The sequence below is a fragment of the Rhinopithecus bieti genome, unplaced genomic scaffold, assembly GCF_001698545.2.
Source record: "Rhinopithecus bieti isolate Rb0 unplaced genomic scaffold, ASM169854v2 scaffold_31548, whole genome shotgun sequence".
NCBI lineage: Eukaryota > Metazoa > Chordata > Mammalia > Primates > Cercopithecidae > Rhinopithecus > Rhinopithecus bieti.
The window spans coordinates 1985933-2004259 of record NW_016814470.1 but is presented as its reverse complement, the minus strand read 5'-3'; the positions used below and the strand labels follow the sequence as shown (position 1 = coordinate 2004259).

The 18327-nt window shown below is 45.5% G+C and overlaps 2 protein-coding genes and 1 long non-coding RNA gene across 6 annotated transcripts in view; 2 read left to right on the top strand and 1 right to left on the bottom strand.

Moving 5' to 3' along the window:
• The window catches only part of PAQR5 (progestin and adipoQ receptor family member 5), a 106017-nt gene extending 97867 nt beyond the window's left edge, over window positions 1–8150 (top strand). Inside the window, 3 exon segments of the mRNA XM_017851103.1 lie at window positions 564–660; window positions 3093–3234; window positions 7139–8150. Of these exon segments, the coding sequence (XP_017706592.1) occupies window positions 564–660; window positions 3093–3234; window positions 7139–7380 (481 nt within the window). The 3' untranslated portion in view covers window positions 7381–8150.
• On the bottom strand, window positions 3–18163 carry LOC108514709 (uncharacterized). 2 transcript variants are annotated; one of them, XR_001881304.1, is made up of 2 exons: window positions 17282–18163; window positions 3–843 (listed from the first exon to the last, which is right to left on the bottom strand). It is a non-coding gene; the product is annotated as an uncharacterized LOC108514709 (long non-coding RNA). The 2 variants fall into 2 exon arrangements; XR_001881303.1 differs by lacking the exon at window positions 17282–18163 and adding an exon at window positions 16860–16894.
• Window positions 17376–18327, top strand: part of KIF23 (kinesin family member 23) — a 34508-nt gene continuing 33556 nt past the window's right edge. For all 3 annotated transcript variants that reach the window (XM_017851101.1, XM_017851100.1, XM_017851099.1), the window contains exon 1: window positions 17376–17606. In XM_017851101.1, coding sequence (XP_017706590.1) covers window positions 17596–17606 — 11 coding nt within the window. In that variant the 5' untranslated portion in view covers window positions 17376–17595. The remainder of the gene's footprint in view (window positions 17607–18327) is intronic.

Sequence of the window (18327 nt, the reverse complement as noted above, 5' to 3'; positions counted from 1 at the left end):
GGAGACTTCATGTTTATTTAGTTTTCCCAAGGCAAGTATCCCTGTTTGTGGTATAAATATTCCAGAAAGCTCTCCAAGGATCAAATGCCTACTTCAACCCAGGCCTCCTGCATGATAATACTTGGGCTCCAACTAGAAAGGTGCATCTCAGCCTTTGCAGAGTGTGCCCCCCAAGAGTCTGTGGCAGTGGATCCCCCGATGCTCCCTACTCATTCCCTGTCCCTGTAGCAACTACAGTTGTAAAAGGCTCTTTGGCAGTTACGTAACTTGGCCCTCAAAGGGTTTCTGCCCAGCGCCTCCTTTCTGGCTTAGTCTGGGCACCACTGCTTCCCACGGTCTGGAGATGGTGTCTCCGGAGATCTTTCTGCATCTGAAGTTTTGTCACTTCCATTGGGGTGGGAGGAATGGATGAGGCTGGTGGAGAAGCTGCTGGCCACAGGAGCTTGTACAAAAATGCTTGTCGTCTGTTGATGACCAGGCCCTCGGTGTGCATGCATGTGCGTGTGCAATTTACTGAGACTCTTTTCATTCCATTTCCTCCCCACTTTCCTTCCCTCATTTAGGTTTCTTGAAATCCAGAAGCCCAGACTCTGTAAGGTGATTCGTGTGCTCGCCTTTGCTTATCCGTACATGTGGGACTCCCTCCCCATCTTCTACAGGGTAAGGACTGGCTGTGTCTCCTCTCTGCCTGTTGGCAACACCAGGAAGTCAGTTGTTTTCCTGAGCTTCTGGGGGTCACAGCACTGCAATGGGAACTGTAGAACAAAACAGGAGTCGAGACCTAGGTGAAGGGGGCCAGCCCCTCCACACCTGTGGGTATTTCTCGTCAGGTGGGACGAGAGACTGAGAAAAGAAATAAGAAAAATTTTTCTTAGTACAGATCAAAATGGAATTTCTTATGTCTTCCTTTTTCTACATAGACACAGTAACAGTCTGATCTATCTTTCTTTCCCCTGCACCCAGGTGCTGCCTTGGTGGCACTTGAGGAGTGGTTAGGAGATGGCCTAAGCACAGAGGCCCTGACTGACAATATGACTGGGGGCTCAGGAATGTCATAGAGCCAGGCAGAGCAGGCAGCCTGGGGCTGAGTGGAGTGAGCAGGAGAGCGAGTTCTGCAGGCAGGTCTCCAATACTTGCTGTCAGTCCCTGGGCCAGTTCTCTATGCCTCAATGTCCCTCATCTGTAAGCTGGGCTTGATAATACCTCATGGGCTGTGGGGAGGATTACACAGAGAACATGTAAAGTGCTGACTGTTAGCAAGAGTTCGGGAATGCATTGTTCCATCATCAAGCAGTATACTGTTAATATTGAAAGAAAAGGCATGAACGAGGGTCTTAAAGGAGCGATGGGAACGAGATGGAGAGCATAAAGGAAGAGGGTATAGTAGGGACAGCAAGTAGGACAAGAAGGGGAAAGTCCATGCACTTTCAAACCATATGGGCTTGAGTTCAAATTCTGGTCCCACTGCTCACTGGCTGTGTGACCTCAGGCAGGGCACGCAACTCTCTGAGCCTCAGATTAGTTTCCTCATCTGTACATGAGGGTACCAGCCCTCCTTTGTAGGGGGTAATGAGGATTAATCAAAACAATGGATCTGATAGGCTCTGCAGTGCCTATCCAGTACCCGGTGAGTGAAGTTTCCTCCCAGAGGCAGTGTCCTGTGGGCTTGAAGAATAAAGCCCAGATGGCAGGGCTGAGGGACAAGGGGAGGGGCTGAGCTCCACCCAGCAGCTGGGACATTGAGCACGTTCTCTGTGCTCTGCCTCTGTGGGTCTGGAGGAGCGCCAAAGATGGGGCTGCAGCCCATTCCCTCACTCTTTCCTCGAGGGCGCAGACCACACATGGGAAACCAAGAGCAGATAGAGCAATTCTGTCCCATGTGCCTCCAAATCAGGCAGTGCAAGTCCTGTGTTGTGACAAGCGTTGTGTGCTTCTGGCATGTGGCTGAGTCAGAGGAGGGCAGAGGGAAGGGGAGGTCCAGTTCTAAGTGCCAATGTTGATGTTGGAATCAGCCTGCCTGGATTCAGATCCTGACTTCATTTCTCACTAAGTGATATGCAAGTCACTCTCTGGCCCACTCTCCTCATCTGCAAAATGGGGAAAATGGAGTCTGCCTTGTGATAATTGTGGCTCAGGTGAAATGATGCATGTAAGAGGCCTGGTTTGCTGCCCTCGGTAAGTGGTGGCTGCTATGACTGTTTATAACAATAATACAAAAACTACACTTAGCTCTGAAACAGTATAGTCGCCACGATTGATACTTTTGGATGACTCAGAAGGCCTTCCAGGGATTTCTAGGCCTTAAAGCCTTAATTAGGAGCACCAGTTCAATGGATGTGCTGATAAAAAGTAAGTTCCAGCTTGAATCCACTATACAATTAACCCTCAAACACGGGTTTGAAGTTATACATGGGTTTTCTTCCACCTCCGCCACTCAGGAGACAGCAAGACCAACCCCTTTTCTTCTTCCTCCTCCTCAGGATTCTCAAAAACACTTGCTTTTCTCTAGCTTACTTTATTGTAAGAATACAGTATATAATACATATACAAAATATGTGTTAATTGGCAGTTTGTTACAGGTGAGGTTTCCAGTCAACAGGAGGCTATTAGTAATTAAGTTTTGGGGAGTCAAAGTTGTACATGGACTTTTGACTGCAGGGGGTCAGTGCCCCTAGCCTGTATGTTAAGAGTCAATTGTACTTACATTTTACCCCCAGAAAGAGTACCAATTATCTAATAGGATTTTTGTCTTTCCTTTCCTTTCCCATTCCTTCCTCCTTTCCTTTTTCTCCCTGCTTCAGTAAGTAAATAACCCAAAAGACTCTCACGAGCATTTAGGGGATTGAAATACAATAGTCTCGAGTCTCAATCGACTACACTCAGGATAGGAGTTCCGCTCACATGGTGCCTGAGTTTCCTCTCCCAGGCCACAGACCTGAGGAGGTGAGGGCCTTGGCCTCTGGAGTTTGTGTGTGTGTACTGACGTGTGTGGGTGTCAGAGCCCCCAAAGTCCCAGCTGCAGGTGCTGAGAAGGAAGAGGGCCTGCTCAGGCCTGTCCTCTCAAGACCTGATGTTTCTTTAAACACCTGCAGCTATTCCTGTTCCCTGGGGAGAGTGCACAAAATGAAGCCACCTCCTACCACCAGAAGCACATGATCATGACCCTCCTGGCCTCTTTCTTGTACTCTGCACACCTGCCGGAGCGCCTAGCCCCAGGACGCTTTGACTACATCGGTGAGTGGGCAACAGCCCTGCTGCTCTGCTCATTGCCCACCTGGCTGGGCAGTGTCCTGTTCCGGACTCTAGCGCATGGAGCTGCAAAGGGCAGGGAGGGGCAGGGAGAGAGGCCAAGGTGAGTACCACTGCAAGTTGACAGAGGCCAGGATGTCCGCAGCAGGTGCACTGTTAGGTAGTATGGGTAGGATGAAGGGCAAGTGGGCCCAGGAGCCTAAAGTATTCTGATGGGGTATGGAGCCAGTGTGTCCTATTGTCATCCAGAACATGGATCCCATTATTAAATGAACATTGGGGCTGGGTGTGGTGGCTCATGCATGTAATCCCAGCACTTTGGGAGGCCAAGGTGGGCAGATTACTTGAGCCTGTGCTCAGGACAATCCTGAGTGACACAGTGAAGCCCTGTTTCTACAAAAAACCACAAAAATTAGCCGGGTGTGGTGGCGTGTGCCTGTGGTCCCAGCTACTCAGGAGGCGTTGGCTTGAGCCTGGAAGGTTGCGGCTGCAGTGAGCCATGATGGTGCACTGCACTCTAGTCTGGGCGAGAGAGATTCTATCTGAAGAAAAAAAGTACATTGGGGGCAGCCGAGGACAGGAAGAGGAAAGACAGGATGAAGATGGCTCTGAGGGTACCAGACAACAGGCGGCTGTGCAGAAAAGGGAAAAGGGAAAAGGGGAAAGCATCTTTCTTTGTCTTGAGCATGGTGGGCAGGAGGCGGCCAGGAGTTCATGGTAGAACAGTGGTTTCTCAAGGGGTGGTCGTCAGCCAGCAGCATCAGCATCATCTGAGAACATGCAGATTCTTAGGCCCCACCACAGACCTCCTGAACCAGAAACTCCAGGAGTGAAACCCAATACTCACACAGAGGCCGAGTCATCCTCCAGATGAACCCGAGCTCAATGAAGTTCCAGATGATGTGGTGGAGAGAAGGTGTCAGAGTCACAGGTGTTTCCACCTGCTGGCAGAGTTCTTTCCCCTCTCTGTCTGGGGAAGGAGGGGCGGGGCCCTGCAGAATGTGCCTCCTCTGCTCTGGCTATGGGACTGGTTAGGAGGAGGCATCCTTGCATCACTTCTGGTGAGGATGACAAGACTTTGGGGTGAGAGTTCCTTAGATGAGTACATGGGAATCAAAGGACCAGTCATTGTCCCCACCAGGGTGGGGAGCTTGCTTCTCTCCAAGCCCATTTTGTTCCTGATTTTCCATCTCCTTCCACTAAGAGATGTGGCCAGATGCAGTTTGTTTGATCTGATTAAAGTTTTATCTCTTTTTCCTCTTTTGTTGTGTCAGAAGGGGTTGTAACTAGCAAAATGCTTAGAGAACAGATTTCCAAAAAGGAGGAAAAGGAGAGGCCAGGGAATCGGAGTCACCAGCATCCTGACTGCCATGTCCACCTCCCCAGCCCCCCTTGATGAAGTAGAGGTGGCTGTGTAGCAAGTTTTGGGGTTGCAGGAAAAATAGCCCTGGGCCTTCTTTTGCTACCACTCAGGTTTCTTAATAACATTTTATTCATTCAACTCTGTCCCATCTTCTTGGGCCTAGGGGTACAGAGCTGAAAAACACCTCTCTGGGGGACATTTCCTAGACAATAGTTCATGACAGATCATTAACAAGATTTGGGACATTCTCAGTCCTTAACTAACAGTCTGCTGGAGGTGGGAATCCCTCTCTGGCCATGAGCCCCAGGTTTCCTGGGAAGTGCTGGCGTGGCATGGTTTGGCCCACAGGAAGCTCCTCCCTATTCCTGTTAGGCAGGATTGTTGAAATCACTCTTCCTGCTGCAGCCACATTTCAGATACATCCAATGCTGATGGCTCTTTCTGTCTTTTATCTCACGCCCCAGTGGAGACAGGTTTGAGCGTCAGCTGGAGAAGGTGGCTAGTTACTGCTCTGCTTTGCCCTGTGTCCTGAGAGCACAGCTCTCTGCTGGAGATGAAACCACTTTGCTGCATCACATACACATTTGGAAATCATACACCGCCCATTAGTATAGCTTGAGCAAGGCAGGCATGGCAGCTCCAGGCACACCTTCTTCCTAGAGACAGATACTGGGGGCCTCACAGCTCCCTGTTGTAGGAAACTTGTCAGACATCCACTTGAGAATCCTGAACCCTTCTACATTCTTATTCCTAACTCTGCTCCTGCTCAATAGTAGAGGTGGCCAGGCTGGGTCAAGTCCTAGGACACATTTATTGAGTATTTCTTCTGAGATAGGTCCTGAGGGTGCAACACTAAATTTTCAATTTTTCTAGAGATAGGATCTCACTGTGTTGCCCAGGCTGGTCTCAAAATTCCTGGGTTCAAGCAATCCTCCTGCCTTGGCCTCCCAAAGTTCTGGGATTACAGGTGTGAGCCACCATGCCCAGCCTTTTTATTTTATTTTTTTTAAACCAAAAGAGAATCCTTATTTAACTTTTATGTTGTATTAGTTCGCTAGGGCTGCCATAACAAAGTATCACAGACTGTTGTGGCCTAAACAACTGAAATTTATTTTCTCACAGTTCCGGAGGCTGGAAATCTGAGATCAAAGTGTTGGCAGAGTTGGTTTCTCCAGAGGCCTCCTCTTTGGCTTGATGGCCATTCTTTCCATCTGTCTTTACATGATCTTTTCCTCTACATACTTGCATGTCTGTGTCCTAACCTCCTTTCTTTTTTTGAGCCAGAAGTCTCTGTCTGCCGCCCAGGCTGGAGCGCAGTGGCACGATCTCGGCTCCCTGCAAGCTCCGCCTCCCGGGTTCACGCCATTCTCCTGCCTCAGCCTCCTGAGTAGCTGGGATTACAGGTGCCCGCCACCATGCCTGGCTAATTCTTGTATTTTTAGTAGCGATGGGCTTTCATTATGTTAGCCAGAATGGTCTTGATCTCCTGACCTTGTCATCTGCCCACCTCAGCCTCCCAGAGTGCTGGGATTACAGGCATGAGCCACCGCACCTGGCCTCACCTCCTTTTCTTATAAGGACACCAGTCACAGTGGATTAGGCCCACCATAGAGACTTCATTTTTACCTAATTATTTCTCTAAAGAGCCTATCTGCAAATACGGTCTCATTCTGGGGGTTAAGACTTCAGCACATGTATTTTTCAGGGACATCATTCAGCCCATGACACATGTGATCTCCTCCTTACTCCTGGGGTCTGAGTGTTGTCCCCCAAAGCTGCCCCTGACCCTAGGCATTGGACTTGTTTCCTCGCCAACCACCAACCACCCAGCATGTCCCTGTCCCTGTCACTCCCACTACCCTCTACTGTGCTCCCAGGCTCTGTGATGAGCACCATGTAAGCTGGGTCCAGCATGGCACTGGCGAGGAAGAATCCTGGTCATATCTGTGACTAACTGGCAGTAGGGAGCGGTCCACTTGGTTAGTGGCCAACAGAAAATTCAACCAGCTTCTCCCTCAGCATTGAATGAAACTCTGAGCTGATCAGTGCTGGCTCGCCAGAGATGACCTTTGGTGCCTAATTTTTTCATCTGAAAAATGAGACTGGTGGATAGTTGTTTTAAAAAAGAATTTGGATTTGGTTTTCTCTGATGGGCCTTTTATTTTTCCCATATTGCTTCTTAAAAATAAATTTATTAAGGTGTATATCACATATTCAATAATTCCCCAATGTCAAGTATACAATTTAATGATATTTTCAGTAAATTCACCATACATCAGTTTTAGAACATTTTCATCCCCTCCATCAGACCCATGCACTGTTAATCCCTATTCTCACCCTGCTTGAGGGAGCCACTAATCTACTCTCTGTCTTTATGGATTTGCATATTCTGGAGATTTCATATAATATGTGGTCTCCTGTCTGGTTTCTTTCACTTAGCATCATTTTTAGCATACATGCCATAGCATGTATCAGTACTCATTCCTTTTCACTGCTGATCTTGACGGCCTTTTGTGTTTGCCATAGGTCACAGTCACCAGCTGTTTCATGTGTGTGTGATCCTGGCCACGCATATGCAGATGGAGGCCATACTTCTGGACAAGACTCTGAGGAAGGAATGGCTCCTAGCCACCTCCAAGCCCTTCTCTTTCTCTCACATAGCCGGAGCCATACTTCTGTGCATCATCTTCAGCCTCAGCAACATAATTTATTTCTCAGCTGCTCTGTACCGGATTCCCAAGCCGGAATTACACAAAAAAGAAACATGACTCAGACCATAAGCTTTTCATGCCAAATGTCAACATGAAGCTGCAACACCCTAACCACCACAAGCCGGAGGCGGTTACAGCTTATCATGGCCTAAAATATTCATAATGGTTGGTGTCTTTTGAATGAATTCATGTCAAAAAGGTATTCAGCTGGGGAAATTTCTCCAAATGTACACTGGTTCTGTGTGTGTGATTTTAAAAGGAGAGCATGGTTCAAGCAAGTCCTTGTTAAGGCAAACTATTGATATTTCATTAATTTTAAATTTACTTAAAATGGAGTTGTTTTATTCTATTTAAACAACTGGATTGAGCATATTACTCTGGAGCTTTGTAATATTATTTAAAAATGAATCTTGCTTCATTTGATGAATTTCATGTCACAAAGCTTCTCTCAAGAGCTCTCGTAGTGGCCTGTCAACTACTTTGGGAGAATGAACCAGGTCAGTCACTAGGAGGACCTGAGAAAGGAAGTTGGTCACTGAGCGCCTTGGGGACTGGGAAAACATTCCAGAATGAAGAGAGCTGTTTGGGGAGAGACCTTCTTCCCTTCTCCCCCTAGTGAAGGGAGAACAGAAGGGGAGTCCTATCTTCCCACAAGTCCATTCTGCCTTCAAAGTGCAAGTTCTCAATGTCATTCTGGATTTGGAATTTGTCAGATTTTTTCTTAAAAATCCACAGCAGGGTGTCGTGTGTTCTGTTATGCTGTTTTCTGGTTGCCAGTTTGATCTGCAAAGTATTATTCGGTGCAGGAAAAATGTGTTAAACTATAAGAATTGGCTGAGTTAATCCCAATTGGTTGTGCTCATCTGCCACATTTTAAACCAATGGAAATTGCTATATTTGGGGATGTCATACATTTGATATTGCTTCAGGATTTCAAATATATTGCAAAATTTGGTATGCATATGCATAAGATGTTAATGACCTTGCCAGTGGGGTGGTCACATATAATGTTCTCAAGCTTTACTGTGAATCAGAAACATCTAGTAAGCTTGTGACAAATGCAGACTCCTGGGGAAAACCAGGGGGTTCTGCTTCACTAGGTTAAATGTAGGTTTTGTAGAGGAGATCTGCACTGGAGCAAGTCTCCCAGATGGTTCTAATACAGGAGGGCCAGAGGCCAAACTTGAAGAACTGCTGGTGTTACACATTCCAGAAGGCATTGGACCTATCAGCTTCGCTTCGCCTGATCTCAAGTTTTAGCAACTCACCAACTAAGGCGTACCCCCCATTTTATGTTCGAGTTTTCTGCTCTGAATAGTTCTAAAACACTGAGAATTTTCTCATTTGTTGTATTACTGATTAAAGTTCAGTATTTCATGGTGTTTTCAGGGAACACAGAAATGCAGATGCAAAACAACTTTTGACAGAGGCCCATCAAACCCTGATCTGCACTTGGTAATTACTTAGGGGGCCTTCCTCACAATGCAAGATCCTTTTTGCTGACTCAGGAATACCCCACATCTTAGACTACTGCCTCTACCATTAACTAGCCCAGACATTTGAATGGCCTTGTAAATAGCTCACTGTCTAATCCTCTAAGGACAAGTAACAATTTATATTGGATGAGAGTGGTCAAGAAATATGATTTCATTAGTTTTATTATCTGTTTACTTTATTATCTGGGGAAGGCAGATGATAACATTGTATGGGCTGGTAAATTTTTGGTACATTAATTGCAAGCTGCATGACAAAATTTGTTTTTTTGGCAACAATCTGACATTATTAGTGGAATTCCACATCAACAGGGCCGTGAGCTTCCATTTCATCTTACTGTAACTTCAATTTTATGGCAAAAATAGGTACAAAGTTTAAATACCCCTTTCTAGTAATGCCAAAGACATACAGTGTTTTAAATTCTCTACTTTATAGATAACAAAATAATGTTTAGCTCAGTAAGAAATAAAGTAATGAGTGATCAATTTGAAGGATTTTTAGATTATTTAATCTTTGCTTATGTTGCTTTTTCACGATTAACGATGAAAATGAAATGTTAAATCAACAAAATAACATCCAATGTTTCATAACATTTATAATAAGTTTGGTAAACTTTAGTCCCATTATATACTTTTGGGGACAGTGTTATAAATCAGAATTTTACAACAGTTTGCAGCACACTGATTTGAAAGTTTCCACTGCAAAATGAGAAAGGGTTCAAATATATTAATTATTATTAAGTATTAAGTAATAGGCATTAGATGTCTAATGTGAGTATAATTTCATCCAAGCCATTTCAGAAAGTCTAAAAGGTTGGCAGGGGGTCACCTAAAGACCTCACTGGAACGGGTCTCAATTTTTAAAAAGTGTCTCACTACACTTAAGAGATGTGACACATTCCCATTGGTAACAATTGCTCACCATGGCATTGTCTCAAAAAAGGCTATGGTGGGGAGGGTGGCACATTCCTAATGGAATGTACCTCTCCTCGCTCCCCTTAAGAAGCGCTACTCTAAAATTTACCAGACCTTACAACTGTGATAAAACTTGAATGTGTATGAATAAGGCCATTCAGTTAAGTTTACCTCCCTTTACCCATTGAAGGGGTTCCATTGCTTTTTTTTTTAGAAAATAATTCTCATCTTTTTTCTAAAGAAATGAATTTTTGGCTGGTCTGAAGGTAGTGAGTTAGCTCAATTGATTGTTCACAGTCAGTTATAGATCAAGCTCCTTGTTCTACTCTTCCCCTCTTCTCACTACTGCACTTGACTAGTCTTAAAATAAAAAAGAACGAATGAATGAATTACTCTGTAGCTGGATGCAGCGGCTCATGCCTGTAATCCCAGCACTTTGGGAGGCTGAAGTCGGAGGACTGCTAGAGCCTAGGGGTTTGGGACCAGCCTGGACAATAGAGCCAGACACTGTCTCTATTAAAAAATTTTAAAACTAGCTGGCTGTGGTGGTGCACACCTGTGGTCTTAGCTACTGTGGAGGGTGATGTGGGAGGATTGCCTGAACCCAGGAGTTGGATGCTGCAGTGAGCTATGATTGCACCATTGCACTCCAGACTGGGCAACAGGGTGAGACCCTGCCTAAAAAAAAAAAAAAAAAAAGAATTTGTAATTGTTGGTAGGATGTTGTGGGAAATTTAGAGGCCTTCTGAGTATAAAGCGGTTTAAATATTTGGTCTGCTGAAGTCTTTCTGGAAGTGTTGTACAACACTTCAAAACATATTATTTGAATGTCAGCCTCTGATTTTCTAGTCAACAATCCATTAAGGCAAAGACCTGTTTTCAAACTCAGATGTTCTCCAACTTACACTAATGTCTGGTTTTCTTGAACTATGTGAGAGAAAAAAATAAACAGAATTTATTTATTATCATAAAGTCATCCTGTTTGCCACTTAATTTGGTTATGTTTTATCTACCACACTGCGTGTTCATTCACCACGAGAAACAGATCCCTGTACACATGTACATCAGTAAATCATTCAATGAATAGTTAGTGCTTAGGATGTATAGAATGGCCACTGTCCTAGGAACTGGGGATACACAAATGAAAAAAACCTATAATGTCCCTCCCCAAAGAGGCTAGTGTTCTGGTTGGGCAGGCAGACAAGATGTATAGATGAATCCAGATAATAGGTGTTGTAAAGAAACTAAGTCTAGTAGGGCATGTGAATTGATGGTCACTCTGATAAGCTGACATTTGAAGAAGACTTGATGGGCATAAAGGAGCCAGTCTTGTCAGCTTGTCGGGGGAAGGCACTGCAGGTTGAGCTAAGTAGAGGGGTCCCAAGGCTGGCAGGTACTTGTTCTACCGGAAGGATGTTAACTCCAGAAGATACCTGGATGACTTGACTTTTGAAGAATTCTGAGATTTGCCTGATTTTTTTTCCCTTGAGAAACTGCCCGTAGGGCTTTCCTATGTCTCTTGGTACTTGTATGGAATGTGTCAACTCGTAAGAAATGAACTTCAGACAGTTGCCACGCTCATTCTCTTAATGCTAAGCAACAGATTTCTGAAACAGGCTGAACTTTTTTGCCTCCTCCAGAACACAGAAGGAAAGGCCCTCAAAGATCATTTAATTCAGCCCTTTTAAAATTTGTCTGATGATGTATAATGCAGATTCTCAGGCCCAAACGTACTGACACAGACTACCCACAGTGGGGGAGGGGATCCTGTAGTTTCACATTTTTAGCTAAAACTGTAGGTAATTTTAATATAAGGGAGTTTAGAGGCACTGATATAGTCCAACCATTTTAAACACAATTTCGGACTTAGAAAATGTTGCAAAATAGTGCAAAGAATTCCCAGGTAGTTTTCTACTTTTCACCTTTTCTCCTTTTCCCCCTTTTCCAACAGTGAGAAATCTGACTTCCGTTAACCACAATACGGTTTATTTTATTATTTTAATTTTTTTTTTTTTGAGACGAAGTCTCACTCTGTTGCCCGGGCTGGAGAGCTGTGGCACGACGTTGGCTCACTGCAACCTCTGCCTCCCGTGTTCAAGCAATTCTTCTGCCTCAGCCTCCTGAGTAGCTGGGATTACAGGCACGTGCCACAATGCCTGGCTAATTTTTGTATTTTTAGTAGAGACACGGTTTCATCATGTTGGCCAGGCTGGTCTCGAATTCCTGACCTCAGGTGATAGACCTGCCTCAGCTTCCCAGCATGCTGGGATTACAGGCACGAGCCACCTCACCCAGCCCATAATACATTTTATTTGCTCAACCTTAGAATGTACAGAATGCTGTTTCAGAATTATCAACTAATGTCAGTGCCTACTAATTAGAATTCAACACGTTTCAAGTTTTTTTTTGTCTTGAGCCTGAGGGCAAGCTTGATTCTAAATAGTCACAGTTATCTGGGGTTTTTCCCCCTTTCTGTGTATGTTATTTATTTGAAATATAGTTCAAGTCATTTGTTTCTTTTTCTGTAAATTTTACAGTCCCCCAACCCCCCAACACACACACACATACACACACACACACATTGATTTTATTAATTTGTGTTTTGTGTATGTAAACATTAACATCTAATCATCCATGTTACAAATGGCCTGGTGAGAGAGATTCATGGCCTGGGAACCTGAGACAATGTTTCCAAGGCCACTGAGTGACCAGCAGGCCCTGGGAGGGAGCAGCGTGTGCAGCATGTCCAGGCTCCCAAGGCAGTGCTGTCTCCATTTTACTGCCTCCCCTCAAACACACTGGGCTTCAGCAGTCTCTGGTCATTGGTGTTTACTTGGTTCCCACAGCTGGACTTGCTTGTCTGGGTGTTTGGATTAATATATGGTTTCAAATTTGTGTAGTGTCAGCCCCTCTTCAATGATTTGCATAAGACTCTCATGGTCCAATTTAATAGTTTCTAATAAAGTTAAACTTACCATAAGACCCACAATCCCACCTAAGAGAAATACACTGACATAAAGACTTTTACACAAATAATTATACCAGTTTCATAATCTCCAGAAAGTAGAAACAATCTAAATGTCCAACTGGTGAATGAATAAATTGTCCTGCATTCACACAGTGGAATAGACTCAGCAACAAAAAGGGAACAAATTACTGGTACACGCAACATGTTGTTGAATATCAAAGCATTATGCTGAGTGAAAGAAAAGACACGCTGGAAAAGGCAAAACTATAGGGAAGAAAATCAGAAAAGTGGCTGCCAAGGCCTGGGAGTAGGGGCAGTACAGAGAATTTTCCACTGTGATGGAAATATACATTTGATGTGGTTACAGCACACTATATATTTGTCAAATACATAGAACAATACAAATAAAAAGGGTCCGTTTTACTGTATGTAAATTATACCTAAAATACTTGACTTTAGAAAGAAAAAAGCCCCTCAGTTCTCCTCTCCCCACCCTCCTACCCTCACTCCTGCCCTGGATCTCTAATTCTACAGTAAAATGCAAATCTTTTAATGGCTACAGGGAGCCCTTTGCTATTTTTGAATAGAGAAATGATGTAATTATTTGGTAGTTTTAAGGAAATTAATAAGCCAGAGAGCTTTAATACAGAAGTGAGGGAGGAAGAAGAAACTGACCTGAAGAGAAGCTGGGGGTGGTGCGGTGTAACTGGGTCCTCAACTGGAGTGTTCTTTGAAGGGATGATTCATTCATCCCTTCAAGCCATGTATGGGGCACCTGCGCTGCTAGGCACTGGGCATGCAACAATGCCATCTAGTGAGGCTGTGGGGATAAGCCAGTAGAGGAGACAGGAATGAACAGTGCCAATTGGAATGTGAGTGCTGAAACAAGTCAACAGGTGCAGTGAGTGGGAAAGGGCAGTTTTGGGGCCGTGAGGGCTGTACCACGGGGCCCAGTATCCACAGCAGGGTAGCTAGCAGATCTGCAGCGAAGGAAAGGCAAGGCATTGTCAGAGGAAAGGAGGGAGAAGAGCGTGACAGCACAGAGAATGGCATGTGAGCCCAGCGTGTTCAGGGCACTGCAGTTCAACATGACTGGAGGGGACGGGGCAGTGATGGGTGATGAGCCCCAGAGGAAGCGCCTCAGGGCCCTGTGGTGGGTCTCCAACAACGGGGAAGCACTGCAGAGTTTCATACAGGTGTGTGACATAATCAGATTTGTGATTTAGAGGTGAGCAAAATGGAAACTGGATTGGAAGGTGGCAGCAGAGAGGCCTGTTAGGACATTGCTGTCTTCATTAGACAAGAGATGATGGTGGCCAACGAGATGGAGAAAAGTGGAGCGGTTTGGAGGTTTGGCTACTTAGTATGTAGAACTGTTAAGATTTAGTGATTGAATATTGAGACAGAAGACAGAAAAGCCAAAAATGGTGCCTTAGACTCTGGCTTGGCAGATGCCATCCACTGAGAGGCAGCAAGTTTGGGAGAAGAGATTAGAATGTGTTAGGTGTGAGATGCTTGTGGGATATCAAAGTGGAGAATCCAGAAGACAGTTGGATATATGGCTCTGGACCTCAGAAGAGCAAACATGAATGGTATATGAAGCCATATGAGTGCTTGAGAGTGCCTAGGGAGAAGGTACACCTAGTGACCAGCTCTAAACCCTGAACCACAACATTTAAGGGAGAAAAAAAGAACTCACAAAGGAGACTGAGAAAGAAGGGCTAGACAGCTAGGAGAAAAAATAAAGGCATGGGAAGAAAGGAATGGGCAACATTTTTTAGTGTTGTTAAGAAGTCAAGACAGACAATGGTCAATTAGATTTAGCATCGAGGCAGTGGTAATTTTGGTGACAAAAGGTCCAATGGAGAGTCTGAGGTAGAAGCTAAACTGAAGAGCAACTAGGAGATAAGTAGTCAGCAACCAAGCCCAATTCCGAAATGATAAACATTCCAAACTCTAGGCCAGGCGCAGTGGCTCAGGCCTGTAATCCCAGCACTTTGGGAGGCCGAGGCAGGTGGATCACTTGAGGTCACGAGTTCAAGACCAGCCTGGCCAGCATGGTGAAACCCCATCTCTACTAAAAACACAAAAAAATTAGCCGGGCATGGTGGCACACGCCTGTAGTCCCAGCTACTCGGGAGGCCGAGGCAGGAGAATCGCTTGAACCCCAGAGGTGGAAGTTGCAGTGAGCCGAGATTGCGCCACTGCACTCCAGGCTGGGTGACAGAGACTCCGTCTCAAAAAACAAAACAAAACAAACAAACAAACAAAATAACAAACTCTAGCTTGACAGCAAAGTCCTAATGATTCAAAGACTTCCACATAAGAAGCAAAGCAATAAAAGCACTAGGAAACAAAAAATGGGTAATAAAATAAAAAACTCAGAATGGATATATTTTTTTTAGTATGACACAAAACAGAAGCCATAAAAGACAGACAAATCTGTCTACCTGAAATTTTTTCTAAGCTGTCACAAAACATATACAAATAAAAATAACCTAAATGTGAACAATAAAAATTTAAACTCGTATTTTGGATGAGGACCAATTTTTTTAATATAAGAACTTTCACAACTCATTAAGAAAAACTAACAACCAATAGAACAAAGAGGCAAAGAATATGAATACAGTTCATAGAGAAGGAATCAAAAGGGCTCTTAAATAGATGAACAGAGAACATCATTTATCTGAAAATAAACGAAAAATTTAACTACATGTTTTTTCTCACCAGTTGATAACAGATACCAATAGATTGATATCTACTGAAAAGTTTGATAACACTTCGAGAATTGTGGAGAAATAGGCACTCTCATACAGGCTGGTGGGAGCGTACATTTGGACAGCTTATGGAGAACAATTTGCAATATCTGTGAAATGTTACACATGTGTATACTTTGACTCAGCAATTCTGTTTCTAGAAATGTGTCCTACATATTTACCTGCATTGTATAAATTTCCAAGTTTATTCACTATAGCTGTATCTGTAATAGCAAAAATTGGAACCATCCTAATGTGCAATGTAGGGGTGGAAAAGGTGATACTTTTCTTTACCCATCTTAAGGGTCACAGCTGACATTACCATAACAAAAGACAGGTTAACAAGATAAACGGATAACTAATTTATTGAATCACAGCTTTATGTGGTGTAAGTGCCTTCAGAAATGAAGACCCAAAGACCCAGGGAAAGCTGTCCATTTTTATGCTTACATGAGATGAAGAATGGACAGCTGTGTAGAAATGTGATTGGACAAAAGGAGTATGATCTAATGGTAACAGACTGAAGGAGGAACCCAGCAAGTCCTGTCTGTTCAGATTCTTCTTGGCCTCTCTGTGTAGCTTTCCTTCTTCCTGAATGTAGGGCAAGACCCTTTTGGAACAAGGGTCTTATGACAAGGTACATCAAAGAATTTCTTTATGGCCAGCTCTTACACAAAAGGTGGGGAAGGCTAGATTAATATTTCTAGGTTTTCTAGAATAATGTTTCTGGCTTGCTTGGGTGAAAAGGGGTTCTAGTTTCCATGACTCGCCTTGGGGAACAGAAATTCTGATTTCTATTATTTGCTTTAGGAGACACAGAAGGGTAGGAGACAAGAAGGCAGGAGAAAGTCAGAGAGAGACTTTGCTTTTAAGGCTTCTCTGAGGCACTTTCAATCTTCTTTAGTTCAAAGCACTCAGTGTGCCAAAGAGCCATACTTTGCGGTGTTGTTTCCTGAGCACCAACGATATGGGCCAAGGATATTAAATTGTGACTATCCTTACCAGTGCTGTCGTCCTTTAGGAAGTTGAGAAGGGGCTAGAATTCCATGAGAGCCCAGGTGTAGATGTGTATTTGATAGTCATCGGCTTAGGATCAAAGACTGAAGTGATATAGAATCAGTTCATCTAAGGCAAGAGAGTAGGTTCTAAAGGGCAACCTTTAGAACCTACTCTTCAAGGGTAAAGACCAAATTTTATTCATCTCCACAAGGCAAGGATCAAACACAATCAAGATTAGATAAAAAATAGGCCGGGCGCGATGGCTCACGCCTGTAATCCCAGCACTTTGGGAGGCCAAGGTAGGCGGATCACCTGAAGTCAGGAGTTCCAGACCACCCTGGCCAATATGGTGAAACCTCATCTCTACTTAAAATACAAAAATTAGCTGGGCGTAGTGGTGCTCACCTGTAATCCCAGCTACTTGGGAGGCTGAGGCAGGAGAATTGCTTGAACCTGGGAGGCGAAGGTTGCTGAGGTGAGCTGAAGACTGCAGCCTGGGCGACAGGGCAACTCCATCTCAAAAAATAAAAAAGGAAAAAAAAAGATTTGATAAAATAATGTACATATAGGACAGAGCTGGAGGGAAACCCAGGAAAGTTGAATCAGAGAGAGAAAAGAAGCCAAGATAATGTGGTGACTTGGAAGGCAGACAGAGGGAGCCTGAGACTCGGAGCAGGGCACAGCACAGGAATACAACACTTTTCACCGGAACGACATTCCGACCTCTGAATCAACCCTGGAAAGGCCCCTCCATTGAACTTCTTGTGATGGAGGAAAAGAAACCCTCAATCTCCTCATCGCAAGGCGGAAGAGTTTAAATACCATACCTCAAGATCTCCCTCCAGCCCTGACACACAACTCCGCCGCCCTTTTAGCGTCGGTCGCCTAGGAGACAAACGCCACTTCCGGTAGCGCAGTCACTTCCTCGGAGGTCATGCCGCTCCCTGCGGACGGGCGCTGATTGGCCCGTTTGAAATGCGCCAGGCGGGAGCTCACCTGGGCTCTTAGCGTCGCCGCCGGCTTCGCAGAGCACCGCGCTTTAGCCGCGGAGTTCCAGTTCCTGCTGCCGGTCCTAACGTCCCGCAGTCTTCGCCAGCTCGCCGTCCCGTGCGCGCGTTTGGGCGGCGTGGAGCCTGCTGCCATGAAGTCAGCGTGAGTACGAGGCCACCGAGCAGGGAGGGAGGGCGGACGGGGGCCGGGGCCGCGGGGCTCGGGGCAGGCGTCTCCTCGCAGGCCGCGGCCGGATGCGGACAGCATCCCGCCCGGTGCTGCTGCGGCCGCGACCCCAAAGTGGGAACCTCCACGTGTGGCAGCTCCGCGGGAGCCTGGGCGCGGAGCCCCCTGCCGCGTCGCCCCCAGCCGCCCCGACTGGGCCTCCAGAGGCCAGGAAGCGTCGGCCTGAAGCCGGGAGTGTTTTATGCCTCACCCGTTTCCCGATAGCGGGGCTGTCCTCTTCGGGTCCCCGGGACAGCCTTCCCCTTCTCAAGTTCCCTTCTCCCTCGCTGGCTGCCGCCGCCTCCAGAGCGCAGTTGGCCGACTTAGTGCGGATCGGGGTTGGTCTCGCGTGTGGAGCCGAGGGAGTGTGCTGGGCAATGGTTAGGTGGGCTCCGTTTCTGGAGAGCCCTGGCACCGGTGATCGCCGCGAGCTTTTTTTTTAGCCCAGCACCCTGTCCCTGAGGCCGAGCCCATCCGCTTAACACAGGCCAGTTACTTCTGCTGTATTCTGTGGCCGCAGAGAACCCCCGCCCACATTCCTAAGCCAATATTTTCGGCGCAGCATCATTCCTGGGTAAAGAAGTATTTGTCGTGCAAAGGAGAGGATTGGCTTTATTACCATTTAGGAAGTTGTTTGCAAAAGGCCACTTGTTTATTA